Consider the following 18,401-nt stretch of genomic DNA (forward strand, 5'->3'; position numbering starts at 1 on the left):
GAGGGGGCTATAAACCCATAACTTCAGCATGGATGCTTGACGGCTTGGGGGACCCCGTGGGCGGCGCGGCCCGACACGCACCCCTTGGTCTGCGGGGGAGAGGACGCGGCCCAGGGAGATGCGGGGACCGGTCCCAGCTCGCACGCCTCACAGCAGAGCTGGGGCTGTGGTGTCCGATCCCATGCTTCTCTCTTCGGCTCTAGGTGTTTTGAAATTTCCCTCAGGGGACACGCTGACCGACCCAGCTCAGCCACAGCGACTCCCAGGGCACTTCACAACCGGGGTGCAGGTGGAGATGTTAACGGCGTCACACACGCCTGCTCATGTCCCCGAGACAGAGATGTGTGCGGAATCCAGGGCCTGAAGGCAGCCCGAAGACCTGGGGGGTCCTGAAGTGCTTTCTGAAGCGAAGATGGGAGTTCGACGAATAGTCCTGTGCCCAGTGCACCCGATGGCTGGAAACCTGGCGACCTGCACTGTACTTCTCGAGATAGTTCCCACAGCCAGGAACTTACCGAATGAACAAAAGCTAGATCCTGGGACAATAAAGTCAGGAGGGCGAGAAGCTAGCACCAAAAAAACGGGAAAGCAGGAAACGGGCAGAGGCAGAGAGGCCGCCGGCTGTGCCCCCAGAGGCAGGCAACCGACAAGAGACCTGGGTTCCAGAATGTGACCGAGAGGGCACGACTGCTCTGTGGTGCCGTCCCGAGACCCTGGGTGGCACTATCAGCTTTTGCAGGGGACATGTCCCAACTCGAGAGAGCCGGACTCACCTGGGCTGTAAGAATAAGCTCATTGATGACGTGTGCTGCGTGCTGACACCGATCTGGGGGCCCCATGACTTGTGCGGCTCTCTCCGGACTAACACCATCGTCTGCCGAACAGAGGGAGAGACTGGGTTAGAAAAAGCCCAAATGTAACTTGGAAACAAAGGTCAGTCTGACTTGCGATCGATAGTCCTACCAGATGCGCAGAGAAACGTATGCGTCTACCTCTTTTTACACCGTCTGTGCCAACACTCACTTCTCATGCAATTCTAGCCATTTTATTATTATTTTTAATCTTTTTATTTATTTGCGACAGCGAGTGGGGGTGGAGCAGAGAGAGGGAGGGAGATGAGAATCTGAAGCAGGCTCTGTGCTGTCAGTGCAAAGCCCAATACGGGGCTCGAACCCACAAACCGTGAGATCGTGACCAGAGCCGAAGTTGGACACTCAACGGACTGAGCCACCCAGGCACCCCAAGCTATAGCCATTTTAAAAAGATCTCATTACAGAAACAAAAAGCAATTAACGCGAAAGGAAGCAGGGTTGAGGTATGGCAATGTTTCCAAAAATCAGCACACTGCAATGTTTTCCCATCTTCAGGGAAATGAAGACAATGTAAATAATTTTGCTCCTGAAGGCAAATCTATAACATTTAAGGAACTGTCTGTCCCTCGTTTTAAGATATTAGTCCTTTTTCAAATGGTTTTACCTTTAAATGACGAAGTCAAAATAAGATTTTTTTTTTTTTTGAAGGCTTTACTTGACCAAATGGAAAGTTGGAAACACCATGAGGGCCCAGAGAAAGCTGGACTGGTATTTTGGTAATAGAATAGGGGAGGGGGGCACGGAGAGAACACACACATGAGCTAAGTACAGAGTCCTTGTCTCGTTAAGCGCATTTATAATGCTTCGCGGCACTAAGGGTTTTTGAGAGTCATCAAAACCAACCTGGCTTGAACTGAATCCTCACCCCGGCATCATTCTGAATCTTTTTGATCATCTCCCCATTTCTTCCTATTACAATCCCAACAGCAAACCTCGGCACAGACACCTGAGAGCACAGGGAAACAGAACCTGATCAGCGCTGTCTGCAAATCGGTTGTTTCTTAAAGGGCACATTAAAAAAGGAAAAAAGACAAAGAAAAGAAAAAACAGACAACTTGATTTTGACTGTAGTGCCTTCCTGGAAATGATATAATAATAATGCAGCACGTTTCTCCCTCTTAGGAAAAGGAAAAATACCATGGTTGACGATGGCATTCCTGCCTCTTAGGCATATTCGATCGAAATAGTTACAAAAATGAAGCAAAGCAAGATAAACCTTATCAAAAAACAGGTTAAAAATGGCAACCTTATCTTCCCAATTCTCTGAAATAAGCACAAATGTACCGTGCACAATGATTATACTAACGGTCCGTGAAACGTTTTCCCCGCCCTTCATTCTTTTGTCTGGTGAAATATACAGAACACAGTCTTTATCATCGTAACCATTCATAAGTATACAGTTCAGCGGCATTAAACACTTGCAACCTTACGCACCCATCATCGGTCTCTATATCCCCCAAACCTTTTCATCGCTGGCCCCCAGAACACCGTATTCTATTGAATGGAGACTCCTTCCGTCAGCCCTGGTCACCTCTCCTCTCCATTCTGTCTCTATGCACTCGCCCATTCTAGGCACCTCGCGTAAGCGGAATCACACGGTATTCATCCTTTTGTATCTGGCTTATCCTACTAAGCATGACGTTTGCAAGGTCCACCCACGGGGCTGCGGATCTCAAGATTTCATTCGAAAGGAAAGCTTTTCATCCCATTCTTCCAAGCCAGGCTTCCAAGTCTGATACATCACGACACAGAGCACTGAGAAAATCTGGGCTCTGGTCCTCACCTGGGCAGCAGGAAAACCTCACAACCCAGAGGAATGGCCCATTTCCCTGCAATGCAGGACGGCTGCTATGCCCCCCCACCGCCTGGCTCCTCCCCCTACGGCTGGGTCCTTCCTCACACCCGCCCCGGCTGCCAAGATGAGATCAAAGCGTGGCCTACGATCTGAAAGCTGGGCCCAAAGCTAGGCCCGTTTGCCTGGGAACTAACCAGCCGGCCGGTCAAGCATACCTCTATGCTGCCTCCTCCCACGCGGGCGTTGAAGTCACCACGGACGCCTCGGAAGTCAGCTTGGTCCTTCTCCCGGATGATCTCCAACACCATTTCTCTTGCTTGCTGCGTGAACACAGAGCAAAGGCATTACGGAAAACAAAACCCTAAGGAAAGACACGACACCAGGGGAAATTTCAAGATCAGACCCTGTTAAGTTGGGCTGAAAGACTCAGAAGGCGCTTGGCCGTGGGACAGCTCCCTTCTTGCATTACAACACGAGACAGGGGAAGGCTAGTGAGGGTCACACCGATCAGATCGTAGGTGATGTGTTCCTTACGTTGCCCAAGATATCCACACGGACCAGGGCCCACCCTCTTTTAAGCCACAGTCGGATCAGCACATTTGTGCTGGGTCAGAGCTTAAGACGGCCCTGAGGCATTTTGGCACACTGTCTCTTTGGGAGAGCTCTGTGGGCAGGTTCCACGGAAGAGAAGACATTACAAGGCACCCCATCACAGAGGAGCAGCAGGGACATAAAGGGAAAAGGCCAGCCCAGGGAGCCCGGAAAGACCTTCTAGTACCCAGAGATCAAATACCCCAAATACCCCAAATACAGGCCAAGACTGCCTCCCAGGCCTGGCAATCCTGGAGGCACGTCCTTCCTCTCCCCACAAACGCACTGAAGCCCAGCCGGCCGGCCCACACCAGTCCCAGCCCCACCGGAATCTGCCCTAAGCACCAGCCGTGCAGAACAGCTCAAGGTCATTGGGAGCCCACACTGCACCCTGGTTCTGGTAAACCCAAACCAAACCAAAAAGTCCCAAAATAGCGATTAAAGTCTTCTGACATTTGGAGAAATTGGGAGTACGGACAGGCTGTAAGAGGATGTTAGGGGACTGCTGTTACTTTCTTAGGCCTGGTTTTGCGGAAGTTAGTTCTCAGGAGAGACATGTTGCAGGATCTACGGGCGGACAGTTTTGACGCCTGCCACTAACTTACAACTGGCGAGGAGGACGTAAGTGAATAAATAACACACACACACGCACAGACACAAGTGTGGCAAAATGACAGGCAGGATGGGGCTACACAGGTGCTCACTCTTCTCTCTTTTCAACGTGTCTGTAAGCTTGAAGTTTCTCATGATAAAAAGTTGGGGAGGATAGGGGGCGCCTGGGTGGCTCAGTTGGTTAAGTGTCCGACTTCGACTCAGGTCATGATCTCGTGGTTTGTGATTTCCAGCCCCACGTCGGGCTCCATACTGACAGCTCGGAGCCTGGAGCCTGCTTCGGATTGATTCTGTGTCCCCCTCTCTCTCCGCCCCACCCCTGCTTGTGCTCTGTCTTCTGTGCTCTGTCTCTTTCAAAAATGAGCAAACATTAAAAAAAAATAAAACTTTTTTTAAAATTGGGGAAGGGTATCTGGGTGGCTCAGGCAGTTGAGCATACGACTTCAGCTCAGGTCGTGATCTCGAGGCTCACGGGTTCGAGCCCCGCGTCGGGCTCTGTGCTGACGGCTCAGAGCCTGGGGCCCGCTTCGGATTCTGTGTCTCCCTCTCTCTCTGCCCCTCCCCCACTCACACTCCGTCTCTCAAAAATAAATAAGAACATTAACAAAAATTTTTTCTTAAGTTGGGGACAGAGAGAAAACAAATTAACAATAATTTATGCTAAATATAGCAAAGAGACAATTTTCAAATAAAAAAATACTAAAAACCTGTTGTAGTTATTTTCCTGCAAATTTCTGAAGCATTAACAAAATAAGCTCTTTGCTCTGGTATTCTTTTCATAAAAGAACCAGAAGTTCCAACAGAGAAGGCAACTGGGCCCACCTGAAGGGTGCAAAGGGCTGTGTCCCTGACTGGAGCCTACGGAAAGAGACCGTTTTAATCACTGGCCCTCAATCCTGTTTTAAAACCATTATTTTACAGGGGCTCCTGAGTGGCTCGGTTGGTTAAGCAACCGACGTCAGCTCAGGTCACGATCCATGGTTTGTGGGTTCAAGCCCCGCATCACGCTCTCTGCTGTCAGCACAGACCCCGCTTCAGATCCTCTGTCTCCCTCTCTCTCTGCCCCTCCCCTGCTCGCGCACACACTCAGGCTCTCTCAAAAATAGGTGAAGGGGATTAAGAGGCACGAACTTGCAGTTATGAAATAAGTAAGTCACGGAGTTGAGTAGTACAGCATAGGGGGTCCAGTCGATAATGCTGTAATAACCCTGTATGGTGACGGTTATGGACGGTAAGCACACTTCTATCATAACGTCTACAATTTCACAATATGTCCAGTCGCTATGTTGTACCCCTGAAACTGACATGGTATCGTGGGTCAACTACAATAAATACGTAAATAAACACGCACACACATACGTATAATGCCGGGGGGGGGGGGAGTCGGGGGGGGGGGGATATTTTGCCAGAGACTGGTAATGTCCACTGGATCAAAGCCCCAAGACTCCGACGGAGGAACAGCTGTTGCTGACAGACCAGCTCGCAAGGTGCGTCACCCAGGAGCTCCTCTAAGCGCAGCAAAGGCGAGGCACGCTGCAGCGGGCAGGAAAAGAACCTTCGCATCGGACGGGAACAGACACGTCCCCACGCCCGCAGCCCACTCGCATCCCTGCCGACAGCAAGAGGTGGACGGTGGAGCCACCCCTTCAGCTCAGGTCATGACGGTTTCCAGCTAAGCCCCTCCCTGCTTTCGGAAACGGGCTGCCCTCTGTGGCTAGGAGCTCAGGGCACAGGACACTTGCTACGAGGACACACACGTGCCCGTGGGGTGCTCACCTCCTGCCTGAGCTGGAGGCCTTGCAAAAACGGGCCGAGAGAGAACGAGCAAGGAAGAGCCAAACAGAGCCGGCACCCGAGGGGACCCACAGGCCACCACGTGGAAAAATGCATCCGATCGGTGCAACAAAACCATCTTCGTTTATGGGTAAGTGACCCATAACACAGCCACCATCCTCACGGGGCCCTTGGGTTCTCAAAATATGGCCAGCGTAAATGAGGAGCTCAATCATTGAATCCGAGTTCATTTAAATGGCCGCCTGTGGCCAGTGGCTCCGGTGTAGGCAGTACAACCCCCGAGCCCTTCCACCATCACACCTGGTTTGGGACGACGGCTGACCTTAAATAAGGGACCATCCAGTTTTCGAACTTCCCGAATGATGTAAAAGCCCTACACGTCCTACCAGGTGATACCCCCACACCCGGGCCTGCCCGATTCACGGTGTCTTTCCTACCTGTACTTTGAACGGGTCCCCGGTGATGCGGAGAGGCTTGTCTGCTCCCGTAGGCAACGGGCCGTCCTGGATCATGACCATTTTCACACCGGTCCGCTCCTGTGGGGGCAGCACGCGGTATGGCCCTCACCGCCACGAAGGAGAATGCAGTGCCGCACGAGAAGCAGGGCTGGGCCACGTCCCACCCACCACGAGGCGCTGTCCCCCGAGGATGCCGGCATACAGGCCATGCCAGAGAGCCTCCAAGTGCGAGACGGAAAACCGGTTCCCCCAACCCTTCTCCTTTCCTGGCCCCCAGAAGATCCCAGTTTAGGGAGCAATTTTTATGTAGTGCCCAGCGCAGACGTCCTCTCGCTGGGGCTGGTGCGCAGCTCTGAGAAGCGGGTGCGACCGTTTCTCTCGTTCACTGCTGGGCGGGCTCTGACGGCAAGTCGCCGGGGCTTCCAGAGCGGGAGGGAGGGAGCAACAGGCGGGTTCCGGCTTCCAGGGCTCTGGAGCCCACGCACAAGCGTGTCACCTGTCCGGGGCCTGGGCCACGAGAGGGCACCCACGGCGGACCAGGACCCCTGACCTGCCACTTCGAAAGCCCAAAAGTTCGGAAATAAAAGTCTGCTCCTAACTCATTTGGCAGCAAAGCCAGCCTGAGGTCACGGAAGCCTATTTCTAGACCCTTCCCTCACCGAGCGTGACCGTCATTGTGTTTGGCTATGGAAACAGGCATCGGATTACAGGGTGCGGTCCCGGAACTTGCCGGGGCTGTTCAATTCCCAAACACATTTGGCTCCCCAGGTCTCTGATGGGGGATTCTGGAACAGAAGCAGCTAACATCCACAGAGCATCTGCTCAGTAGCAGGCTCTGGGCTGGGGTCTTAAACAAACATAAAATCACGAGTATTATTTCAGCTTCTTGACAACAGTGAGGCAGGCACTTCCCCGCCTTTACGGACGAGGACTCCCGAGTCCTCGAGATATACAGAAACGTGTTTAAGATCACACAGGTAACGAGGGGGCGTACGGCTGGCTAAGAGCCCCAGCTCTGGACACAGTCTTTTCATCTGAGATGTGGTCATTTGGTGGTAAAATCCTAGCAGAGCGTCACTGCCCCAAGGCCGTGGTTAAGTTCGGGGGGCGGGGCGGGGGAGCTGCAGGACTCGGCATCACAGCGGGCCTCAGGCCTGGCCAGGGTAAATGTTCAGAAAAGCATCTGTCCGGCGATGCTGGAAGGTCTGTTTAAGCGCCGCTGTGCTAAGGGCTCACCTACCTGCAGCTGCTTTATTGTTTCCCCTCCTTTGCCGATGACCAGACCCACTTTAGACGCGGGGATAAGAATTTCCTGGATGGTGCTATTGCCGTCTATGTCGTTATGAAAGCCAGGTCCATTCCGACAGCGATCCACGATCTGCCCCAGGAGCCGTTTGGCTTGTCTTTGGGCGGGAAGGGAATCACAAGAGAAGGAGCATTAAATGAATGCGCTAGGCACCCACGAAGGGGAAACAGCACCGGGGGGAAGAACACGGAGTCAAGGCAGCCCTCCATCCAGCTCCAGCTCCTGCCCCCACAGCCCGGGAGGTCTCTGCCATCCGCCACGCTACTGGGCTAGAATTTAAAAGCGACCCACACCACATGCCAGTGTTCCAACACAGCCCCTTCCAGCCTGCCCTCTGCTCGTGCTGCTGTCTGTCATTCACTTCACACACGTGTCTCGTGTCTTATCAGAAATGTCAGCCGCTATGGGGGCAGAGACCACCTTTGCTCCCTCTGGTCCCCAGTCCGGCATGACGCTTCCCCAGAGTAGACACTCAGGATGACACTGGTTAAATATGGGCAGGAGAGAGCAGCGAGAGACGAGACGGGAGGAAAGAAAGCAAGGGTTAGTAATCACCATCCGAATTCCCAGACTCCAAAGGTCTTCTCCCTAACCAACCTGCTCTACGACTTTTTTTTTTTAATCTTTATTTTTGAGAGAGAGAGACAGAGTGTGAGTGGGGGAGGGGCAGAGACAGAGGGAGACACAGAATCGGAAGCAGGCTCCAGGATCCGAGCCGTCAGCACAGAGCCCGACGCGGGGCCCGAACCCATGAACCATAAGATCGTGACCCGAGCCAAAGTCGGATGCTCAACCGACTGAGCCCCCCAGGCGCCCCATCTACGACTTTTGAGCAAAGGCTGTGAACCACCAGTTTGGTCTCGAGGGGTGGGAGAGGGAGGAGGCAGGACGCTGGTGCGGCTGTAGGGTGACAAACGCCTGCTCTGAGCTTTTCCGGCTGGATTTTCAGGACCCTGCTTTTCCCTGCGATGCTGTCTGGTGCCGGTTGATCTGGAGGCGGGGAGGGAAACCACAGTGTTCAACCAGTACCACCCAACCCACCGAGGCCACCTGATGGGGCAACTGCCTTTTCTGCACCAGAATCTCCCCTGGCTGGCTTTTGTTTTGTTTTCACTGTTTATTCTTTAAAACACCACGTACAACCTATTTTTTGGTTCCTCCAACAGGGAAGAATTCAGCTACTACACAGGCTGGCTGTGCTGTCCTGAAGTTACAATCCTGTTACCCCGAAGGCCTGGGGAGAGAGACGCAGAACGGTTAGAAGAGTAAGGTGGGAAACAGATGTTGCCTCTGGGAGTCCTGAGCCTCTGTGTGCAGAATCGGCCTGCGGGCCTTCTCAGCTTAGCGGCTTTTTAGTATTTTGCTAGTATGCTAAATTAACCTGTGTTGGAAGAAAAATGCCGTGACTCCAGCAAAACCATCCCACGTGCCCTAGAATGCACACCTGCCGGCAATCTTTATTCTGGTTCACTGCTTGCGATGCGACGGCAGAACAAGAGAATTTAAAACTCATCTGGACTCCCGAGAAATGGCGACGATGAAACAGCCCTGTCTTTCGAGCCAGACATAATCTCGGCACCCCTGTCCCCAAGTGCGACGCTACTCAGTGGATCGAAAGAGGGAAGCGAGCAGACTGGAAGTTAGTAGCTCCCTGTCCCCTAGGAGGCTGTCGGATCGACGAGGCCTGCATCTGATACGAGGCTCGGAGCTCGGGTGGCCCAGGGGCGGCAAGCAACGTCAGGTGGTTGCCAGGGCCCCGAAAGCCAAGATGCCCTCTGATCAGTCCATACAGCCCCCCGAGTGGAGCCACGGCCACCGAGAGTCAATTCGTTTGGTTCGCAAGTGTCAGAAGGGCAGGGGGACCGGCCCAGGCAAAAGACCTGGTGCCGGCACGTCCCCCTGGTTCCCGAAGCGACGGGCTCACGAATGCAGACCTGCTCGGGCAAAGGAGATAGCGCCAAGGAAGAAGAAGGCTGACTAGAGCATTCGGGTGGGGTGAGCGCACGCTCTTAAGGGACCTGGTGTAGGAAGGAGATGTTAGGACAGCCGCCAGAAACTCTGTGGAATTGGACCGAAACGCGCTACCGCGTGCGTTCAACAGGAAACTCCCCTGGCGTGGCAGCCTCCCGGACCCTTCTCCGCAGGAGCGCCTGCTGTCGTGGCCGGGCCGCGGCACAGATCCACCGTGCTCAGTGACAGTTTTGCCCTTCCATTTCTCCCCACGTGGGGAAGGAAGAAGAAGAGTACAAGGAAAAAGTAAATAAAATAAACTTACTCAATACTTTCTGGGGTTCCGGTAAGTACACAGGGCCTCTCTGGAATCCCAGAACTCTCTATAAGAAGAACCAAGAAGAGGAGGTGTGTTGGTGGGCGCCAGGCCGCTGTGCGCCTTTGCCCCACGTACAGACTGCCTCTCTGGGCTGGCTCCTACGCCGGCCCCACAGAAGCCCGGGTCCCAGAAAAAGACGGTCTGCTTCCGCCCTCAGGCAGAACAGTAAGCTGGGAGTGCCACCCTAGGTTCTCAAAGTCGAAACAAGTTCTGCAGGGGAAGTGGGAGGACACGGCAGAGGTGGCCGAGCGGGCCCTAATGACCAGTCCTGCTTCATTTCGAACCCGTCTCTGGGCCAAGGAGGGCCTGAGCCCCGTAACCCGCTCTTCCTCAGTTTCTCCGCTCGCAGAGCGGCTTCAGGTCGTCTGTTCCCAAGCGGCCCGGTGGCTCCCTAGCGAGGGATTTAACGGTCTGCACCTCCGGATGATCTCACCGCGACTGCAAGGCTACCCTGAGACGTCGGGGGCATCTCCGTGGAACTAGTTCCGGGCCATGTGACCACACAGGAAAAGCTTGCTTTCCAACACCACACAATGCTTTACTTTACTTTATTCCTAAAAAAAAGCTGCCTCTCAAAATTCTCACTCAAAAAAAAAAAAAAAAAAAAGGACAACTAACACCAATTGCTGCCCTCAAGACACTGTAATATGTATCTTTTCAGTGGATAACACCTTCTCTAGCGCACTGTCCTCCTCCAAAGCCCCTCCTCCACTATGGAAAGAGAACAAATGCAAATTCGTCGTTAGACCTATTAATAAAAACGCTTCTTCCGCAATCTGTCTCTCTCCACGTCGCATGGTCGAAACGGACCCAGCTGGGGAGGGTCCTGGACTGCGTTTAACACATGCTCATTTAGCCAGAACCCCCAGCTGGCCAGGGCGGTCCCACTGCAGGGAAGCTGGTGGGCAGACCCCAGGAGTGATCCCAGAGCCCCGGCACTCTTCCGGACCCCGCCGTCTGGCATAACATCCTGGTGCAGAAAACAGAGATCCTAGGGCAGCAGGCGTCTGGCAGGGGCCACGAGGAGCCACGGAACTGCGGACGGCCTCGTGTCTGGGCCGCTTTTGCCCTGGTTTTTCTGGTTCTCATCTGGGAGTCCGGCTCCAAAAGTACAAGGAAAACAGCAATCCCATATACTTACCCAGGCCCCCAGACTTCTAAGTAACGAGCAAAGGTAATGAATTTGGGAAACTTGGCAAAACACTGATTTCTACCAAACTGAGATCTACGAAAAAAAGAAGCCTTACCTGAAGCAATCTGAATTTTGCAACCAGATTCTGCTTGAATCCGTGAAATCTGCTCACCTCCCCTGCCGATAACTGAAACAAATTGAACAAGGTCAGAACGTGCCCCCCCCCCCCCCCCCGTTCCATCTTTAGCCATGCATGAATGACTTAATTAACTCAGCAAACATTTACACTTGGCTCGCAGCACTACAAATCAGGGTGGCCTTGGTGAGCCCATGGAAAAAAATCACAGGTGAAACACAGCAGACAAATACAGGGTACTCCAGCTGAACTGTAGAGAGGGGTGCGGTGGGGAGGAGGACAGGGGTGGGGGGTGGGAAGGGAGGGACCCACGAATCTCTCTCAGCCTGGAGACAGACCCACAGCACTTCGGGGCTCTGGGGGACACACTGTGCAAAGCATTCTACCACAGTGACAGTCACATCGCAAGGTTAATCAGGGCAAGTAGGTAATGCGGATACTTACTAAATCCAACCATTTTATCAGGCACTTTGAATTCTTCTGTTATTACTGCCCTAAAAACAAAGAACATTTTGGAAAAACATGCAGAATAAAGAAATTCACAGCCATTTTAGGTTTTCCCCAAATTTCCCGTACGGGCAATGCTGGAAGATAGAGACTTAAAATGAACCGTGCCGAATGGGCCACCAAGGCCACAGCCCTCGAGAAAAGAGCGCCGTCTGATGGACCCTCTCCGGTCAATCACTTCTCGAAAAGACCCAAGCCTCCTCTCTCCTTGTGTCAGAAGAAGAAACCGCTGATTTTTCACGAAACCGTCAACTATCCTAACAACTGCCTTTTCTTCTCAGTATTGCCTAACACTCGAAACATTCTTTGGGGCTTGCGGAGTGAGTTTAGCTTTCTCTTCTGGTCTCCTTTCTGGATACAGATATTCAACATCTCTTCAACATTCCCCATTTCCCAATCTTTTTCTTGTTTTCTGGCCTCCCTCTAATTTATCTGATGTTTAGGGTGAGATACTCCCAATGGAACCAGCATCCAACAGAGGCCTAATCAGTGCTGACCAGGACGGAATAATCGGGTACTTCCGTTAAACCCTATCCCGTCCTTTACGTGTTGGGTTGTTTTTCACTTTTTTTTTTTTTAAAACAACTACTGTGCTGGTTCTTTCAAACAAACCTTCCGATTTGCCATATAGTGTATCGCGGACAATATCCAGTTTGCCCGACGCCCCAGAAAGCAATCAAATCTAAACATTTACCTTAGGAGGATGCTAAATGCAAGTAGTTTAAAAAGAAAAAAGGGTAATAAGCATTTTTAAACATCTCTCGCACAGCTGGATTTTTACCCATCACGGAAAGGATCGAATAAAACGCACGTTTTTAGGGCAAGTGTGGCACTTGGAAGGAACTCAATAGCGTAAGTAGCACTTGCCAGCGTGTCAGTCTGATGAGACCTAACAGCCTTCGCCTCCCAGAGCTCACCTCCCCCGGTTATACGTGTGCAGGGATCCTCTCTGGCTCTTGGGGTACTTACTGGAGCTCAGCCCGAAATCAGGCAATTCCAGCTTCCTGAATCAGTAAACCGCGGACAAAAACGCCAAGCCTCGGCGGGCCCAACACATCCGGAAAGAGGCGCGGGGTCCCCGTGGGAAGGGTTTCCTGGCTGGGGTGGAGGGTGACGGTGCTCCCGTACGTGCAGCCACGAGACTGCGGCTCGTGTGCATGGCACCTGCTGTCTATTCCCAACAGGGGTTACTGGGGAATTTACCGACGGGGTTCAACACTATCGTAATACAAACTGTCGCAAAACTCAGGCAGGTCCTCCGCCCTCAGGACGGTGAGAGCCGACCCTCTTTGAGGAAGAAGTGGGTGAAGAGGGGCTGGCTGCTCAGGGCTCCCTGGAGACAAAGCTCCATCTGACTTGCGGGGCCGAAGCTTGTCTAATGCACAAAGTACGGACATCTTGGAAAGTAAAATTCTATAAAAGGCTTTATGGGAGAGTGACGTCTGATACTAACAACGTCGTTTAAATTATTTTAGTTCATTAAAAAACAAAGCAAACCAGTAACACAGCAATGGCAAAACCCAGGCTAAATCTTCTGGTTGACTGGTACCTGAGGATTTCTAGAAAGCCCCCAACATTTGTGCAGCATACAAGAGGACACAGCTGTATCGCTGCTGGTGAAAATGAAGGATAATATGTTACAGTAACTGATGCACAGCACAGAATTTCATCCGAGGAAAGAGACACTGTCCCAGGCTTTCCTGTGTATTTCATTCTTTTTAAAGGATAATGTTGTGACTGCAAACACTGCACCTTACAGAGACTGGTCTGTTTAAAGCCCAGAGGCCTTTGTATCTCTCTAAATCCCCAGTCTGTAAGGGAAGGCTATGAAGGTAAACTGAGGCAGGGGAATCACATGGGCACTTCTCCAAGGTTCTCTGGCAAGTCCCTGCTGCAAGGGCACGGGGTGGGCCCTGGGCTTCTGCCCTCTCAGGCCCACGACTCCTTGTGAATCACAAGCTTTATCCTGTGAAAGCCCAGTGACTCACGCTTCTTCGGGACGCGTTTGCTCAGATGAAGACGTTAAGGGTTCTCAAAACACGGGGAAAGCCGTCAAATCAGGATGGAAAATTTCACAGTCTCTCCTTTTAAATTAGAAGTAGGTGGACAGAGAAAAAAAGCAGCTCCCACATCCTAGAGGTCCATTGAGTTTACATATAATAGTGGCTGATTTTTAATACTCCCTGTTCATTTATCCCTCGAGCTTCCAGTGTCTGGGAAAGGACTATTAAAAAAAAAACAAAACAAAAAAAAAATCTGAGCCTTAAAGAAATCTAGCTCCTGGTTTTTCACACTCTCAACCTCTGACTTGCTAACACTCTAGTACAGATGGTGGATCAATAAACAATTAGAAATGATCAATAAATAATAAAACATAACCCACTGCTTACCTTTGATGTACCAAGGCCCCTAACTGGTTACCTACTGTGGCAAAGAGAAAGAGAAAAGAAAAATCAAAGCATTAGCACGGATAAACTAACTCCATCCTTACACAAGTTCTTACCATTTCGGGGGCGGGGGGCGGGGGGGAGGGAAAAAAAGGCAGGCAGAAAGAAAGCAAACAGTAATTTAGGCTCAGTGGCTGCAATGAACGCGTTACATGATACGAAACAGGAGGGGACGTCTTGATCAACACAGTCTCTAACCCAGTGTCCAGCTGAACGCAGGATAAGAAATTGATCTGTGTGTCCACATGCTGAGAGGCCTGGGAGAAAATCCCGCTCGCCTAAATCCCTCTCCCTTCCCACCTCCCTCCTGCTCGGGATCCAAACTCAATGTAAAGATAGTGAGGGTTCCCTCTTTCTCTTTTTCAAACAAATGAGAAGATTTACCCTCCGAGCCCGGGAGCATTGTTAAGGACGGCTCCACGGCAGCTGTGGTCACTGAGAACGTGCACATATGTTCCCGCCGGCCACGGGGCGTCCCCCCACCCCACCCCCCAATTCTCCCTGCCCTCCCGAAAACATACGCATCTCAGGGAGAGGAGCTGGCATTTTCCCCCCTTGGGCCCCTTCGTTAACCCACCGCCACAGTCCACACGTCGTGGACGTGAAGAACGGGCAAGTGTCCGTCTGGCCCATTTCACAGAGACAGCAGTACCAAACGGCCCCTTACTATGAAAACCCACTCTGCAATCACAGTCCCACAAAACCACTTCAGCCACGCTTTCTGTTCGAGCTTCCCCTCTTTTAGCTACTGACGAGTGGCTCCCTCACCAGCCATCAGCAAAAAGGAGTCCGTGGTGTCTCTATGCGGCCCGGGAAACACGGTCAGCAGACACTGAAAAAGTACAAATCCTAAACATATTCCAAGGAACTGAATGGACCTTATGATGTGCTAGTGAGACATTCAAAAATAGGTCTCTGGGGAGAGTGGTGTGGGGGACAGACAGGAGGGAAGCGGAAAAGGGTCCGTTACATCAGCTTCAGAACAAAGAGGGAACTAGTCTGACATCTCGAGTCCATGGCTCCCAATTGCTTTTTTTTTCTGCGTGAACTTAACCCTGTCCTTCTGACTGGACAGGAGCTGGTCGTAAGAAGACAGAGGAAAAGAAACCAGGTCGTGATATGTATTTTTTAAATGTTTATTTATGTGGGAGCACAGCGGGGGAGGGGCAGAGAGGGAGGGGGACAGAAGATCTGAAGCAGGCTCCGGGCTCTTAGCTGTCAGCACAGAGCCCGACGCGGGGCTCGAACTCACAAACCGTGAGATCATGCCCTGAGCCGAAGTCGGACGCTCAACCGACTGGGCCCCCCAGGTGCCCCCTCAGGTCATAGTTTAAAAGAAGAAGAAAAAGCATAAAGAAACAATGTTAGCAAAAAGTAAACGAGGCTACTGAGTCAATACCGTATCTCTTCCGGATCGATGGCAAGATAATGGTTTGCAGCCAAAATATTGACACGATAAACCATTAATCTGCTTATCTCAGGGATAAGAGAATTGTTTTTCATTGAATCTTAAAATTCTCGTTTTGCATTTCCAGTTTGAATACGACAAATGCTCTCTCTCACTTGGGATGGGCAGTGCTCACGATTCCCAGCAACACGGAGACTGGACAGTTACAACCTTGGGCAAGGAACCCCCATCACACACTCAGCCCCTGGGTGTCGCGAGCGAGGAACGTCCGTCACGGAAGGCAGTGGGTCTGAAAAAAACAGGCTGAAGAAGAACAAAGAAGAACGCCCACAGAAGAGTGCCCCTGAGTTTGGCTACCTGTCCCTCCTCAAGGGTCCAGCTCAGCCTCTCTGCTTGCTGTCAGAATTCCTCTCAGGGGCCAAGAATAACATACACTGAAGACAGGGACGCGGAACACTAAGATGGCCTGAAATGCCAAGAACGCAGAGAGATGCTTAGTCCCCAAACAGGACAACACAGCTGGACCCTGGCTCCTGGCCCGCTGTGCTGTTTGGTAAGAGATGTTCAAAAGGCAGATGATCTTCAGAGATTTGGGCCGGAAAAGCCACAGAAACAGGGTAAAGGGCAACACTACCGTAAAGAAGTTCATGAGGTTCACGAGAACGTTCAGGAGGCTCTTGGTCAAAAGCCATTTAAAATTTTGTGCCTGTCACAAAAAAAGGAAATTCCTCTTGTCGGTAAGGTTATGTGTCAGGTGTTGCACACATGCACACACGCACACACACACACACACACAGTACGGCCATATGCCTTGCTGACACAGGGGAGGCATTTGCAAAGATTGAAACCAGAAGCACACACACCATCATCCCCGAGACATGGATGAGAGCCACACCGAAGAGTGAGAGGGTGTCTGGGTGGCTCAGTCGGTTGAGCGTCCGACTTCGGCTCAGGCCACGATCAGGTCTCGTGGTTCTTGAGTTCGAGCCCCGCATCGGGTTCTGTGCTGACAGCTAAGAGCCCGGAGCCTGCTTCAAAGTCTGTCTCTCTTTCTCTCTGCCCCTCCCTCCACCATTCAGGCGCACACACGCGCGCGCGCTCCCTCTCTCTCTCTCAAAAATAAACATTGAAAAAATTTTTAAAGAAAAAAAATGAAATCAAATTCCAATCTGGACTCAACTCGAGTTGGACTCTTAGGAAGGACACGCAGCCCCCTTCCTCCATGCAAATACCGCAGTCCTAGGCTGAAACACACGATTTAAAGTTTCGGTTCCTGCAGAAACATTCCCATTTGAAGCCTCAAAATGAAAACCAGCAGTTAGATCAGGGATGCTAGGCACTCACACAGCAGCCTGGTAACATCTGACTCCACGAATGGGGCGGGGCGGGGGGGGGGGGAGGTGGGCGGGCTTCTCTTGGTCTTCATGATGAAGGGGGGGAGTCAAATAAAGGAGGCTTGCGGGAACACCTATCAAGTTCAATTCAATAGTAACTACGGTCATTTTACTGTAAAAAAGGCAAAATACTGCATACCGTCAGTTCTATTTCCTGTTAATGGTGCGTGCTGGCCAATAATGCTTCATCTCTCCTCCAAAGTTCAGCTCAGCCCCATTCCGGCATGTGTGCATGCATGCACGCACGCGCGCGCACACACACACACTCATGCACACACAGTGTAGCTCTCATCTACTCCGGCACCCCGCATAATGGGAAGCCATCTGGGCTAGGGGAAAATGAGCTTCCCCATAGAAAAGATTCACGCCACGATATAAGAAATTCTTTCTAAAGAGTAGTAATACTATGCCAGTTTCAATAATGATCTTTGAAGAAAAATAAGGCACTGGACACATTCCCGCCCCGCCGCCCTGCCGTGAGGAGAAAACCGGCTTCCTTTCTCTTCTCCGAAAGAAATGCTGCCAACCATCACTGGGGAACATACCCAACTTTTCAATATGCATGCATTTTAACAGCCGACCCCCATTCCCGAGGAACAGCAGCACCCACGTCCTCCTCGCAGGTGTGCAGAGCAGCAGACCAGAGGTGGGGGAGCGGGTCGGCCAGGACAGAAAACATCAGCACCTTTTATATAACTGACCAAACAAATAAATAAACCAAACCTTCTTCTGCAGATTTGGGAAACAATCCCGCACCCGTGCCTGGATTCCCTGGGACTCTGACCGATGCCCTTCCAGGCCTCGGCTCCCGTCGGTGATACCTGCGGTCAGCTGCAGGGATTTCTCCCGTTTTCAAAGCGTTTTTAAAACGCTTTTCTCCCAAGGACGGCACAAAGGCTTCCCGTGTTCTAAGGAGGCAACTCTCCCCAGCCAGGGCCACAAAACACAGACAGGCTGAGGTCAGCTGAAAGTCCCTAGGCAAGTAATCCCTCAGGACTTTTTGCAAATTGTCATTTGTAAAAGGTGAGAGCGAACCCAAGCTCCCCCAAGCTCCTCTCAATAAGGGCGCCCCCACTTGCAGGCTAATCTGCTTTGGGGAGCCCACTCTTGTAGGTGCCTCACCCGCTGAGTCCACTCAGGCCTACAAGAGCCCAGGGGGGCAGACGCTTTCTCAGCAGGCCTCGTCTACCGACAGAAGGTGAAGGGCCCAGGTCACGGTCTGTGCTCCCGAAGCTGTGCTCCAGGTCAGGCCTCTCTGGCCCAGGCACTGGGCCAGTCCCAGGGTAACACGGTGCACCAGGCCACCTTGGCCCTCAAGAAGCAGAGTCTTAGGAGGGCAGGAGAAAGCTCTGGGTGAGCAGTAACCTGACCTAGTCTCCACGCCTGTGGGGGTGCCGGGAACCCCACCGGCACCCCTCCACAGTCCAAGCACCTACCCACTGTCCGACCCAAGGAAAAACAAGTCTGTGATACATGTTTGGAGCACTAGGCCTTATTTTCGTTTAAACCGGTGGCCATGAACTCAATGTTGGGGATCACGAGCAGCTTTGTTAAAAATGAAGATAAAAAAACAGCGTATGATATACAGTAAGGGTACGTATTCCATAAAGCCTTTTATTT

At 51.9% G+C, this 18,401-nt stretch overlaps 1 protein-coding gene across 5 annotated transcripts in view; it reads right to left on the bottom strand.

The window, feature by feature from the left end:
- Positions 1–18,401, bottom strand: part of FUBP3 (far upstream element binding protein 3) — a 122,293-nt gene that overhangs the window by 12,802 nt on the left and 91,090 nt on the right. For 3 of the 5 annotated variants that reach the window (XM_053204503.1, XM_027035400.2, XM_027035403.2), the window contains 9 exons: positions 13,923–13,956; positions 11,470–11,519; positions 11,005–11,076; positions 9,704–9,761; positions 7,363–7,525; positions 6,102–6,200; positions 2,862–2,987; positions 1,716–1,818; positions 774–874 (listed from right to left, as the gene is read on the bottom strand). In XM_053204503.1, the coding sequence (XP_053060478.1) occupies positions 774–874; positions 1,716–1,818; positions 2,862–2,987; positions 6,102–6,200; positions 7,363–7,525; positions 9,704–9,761; positions 11,005–11,076; positions 11,470–11,519; positions 13,923–13,956 (806 nt within the window). The remainder of the gene's footprint in view (positions 1–773; positions 875–1,715; positions 1,819–2,861; positions 2,988–6,101; positions 6,201–7,362; positions 7,526–9,703; positions 9,762–11,004; positions 11,077–11,469; positions 11,520–13,922; positions 13,957–18,401) is intronic. The other 2 variants (XM_027035401.2, XM_027035402.2) reach the window with 2 other exon arrangements.

Source organism: Acinonyx jubatus, chromosome D4 (genome assembly GCF_027475565.1).
Source record: "Acinonyx jubatus isolate Ajub_Pintada_27869175 chromosome D4, VMU_Ajub_asm_v1.0, whole genome shotgun sequence".
Classification (NCBI taxonomy): domain Eukaryota; kingdom Metazoa; phylum Chordata; class Mammalia; order Carnivora; family Felidae; genus Acinonyx; species Acinonyx jubatus.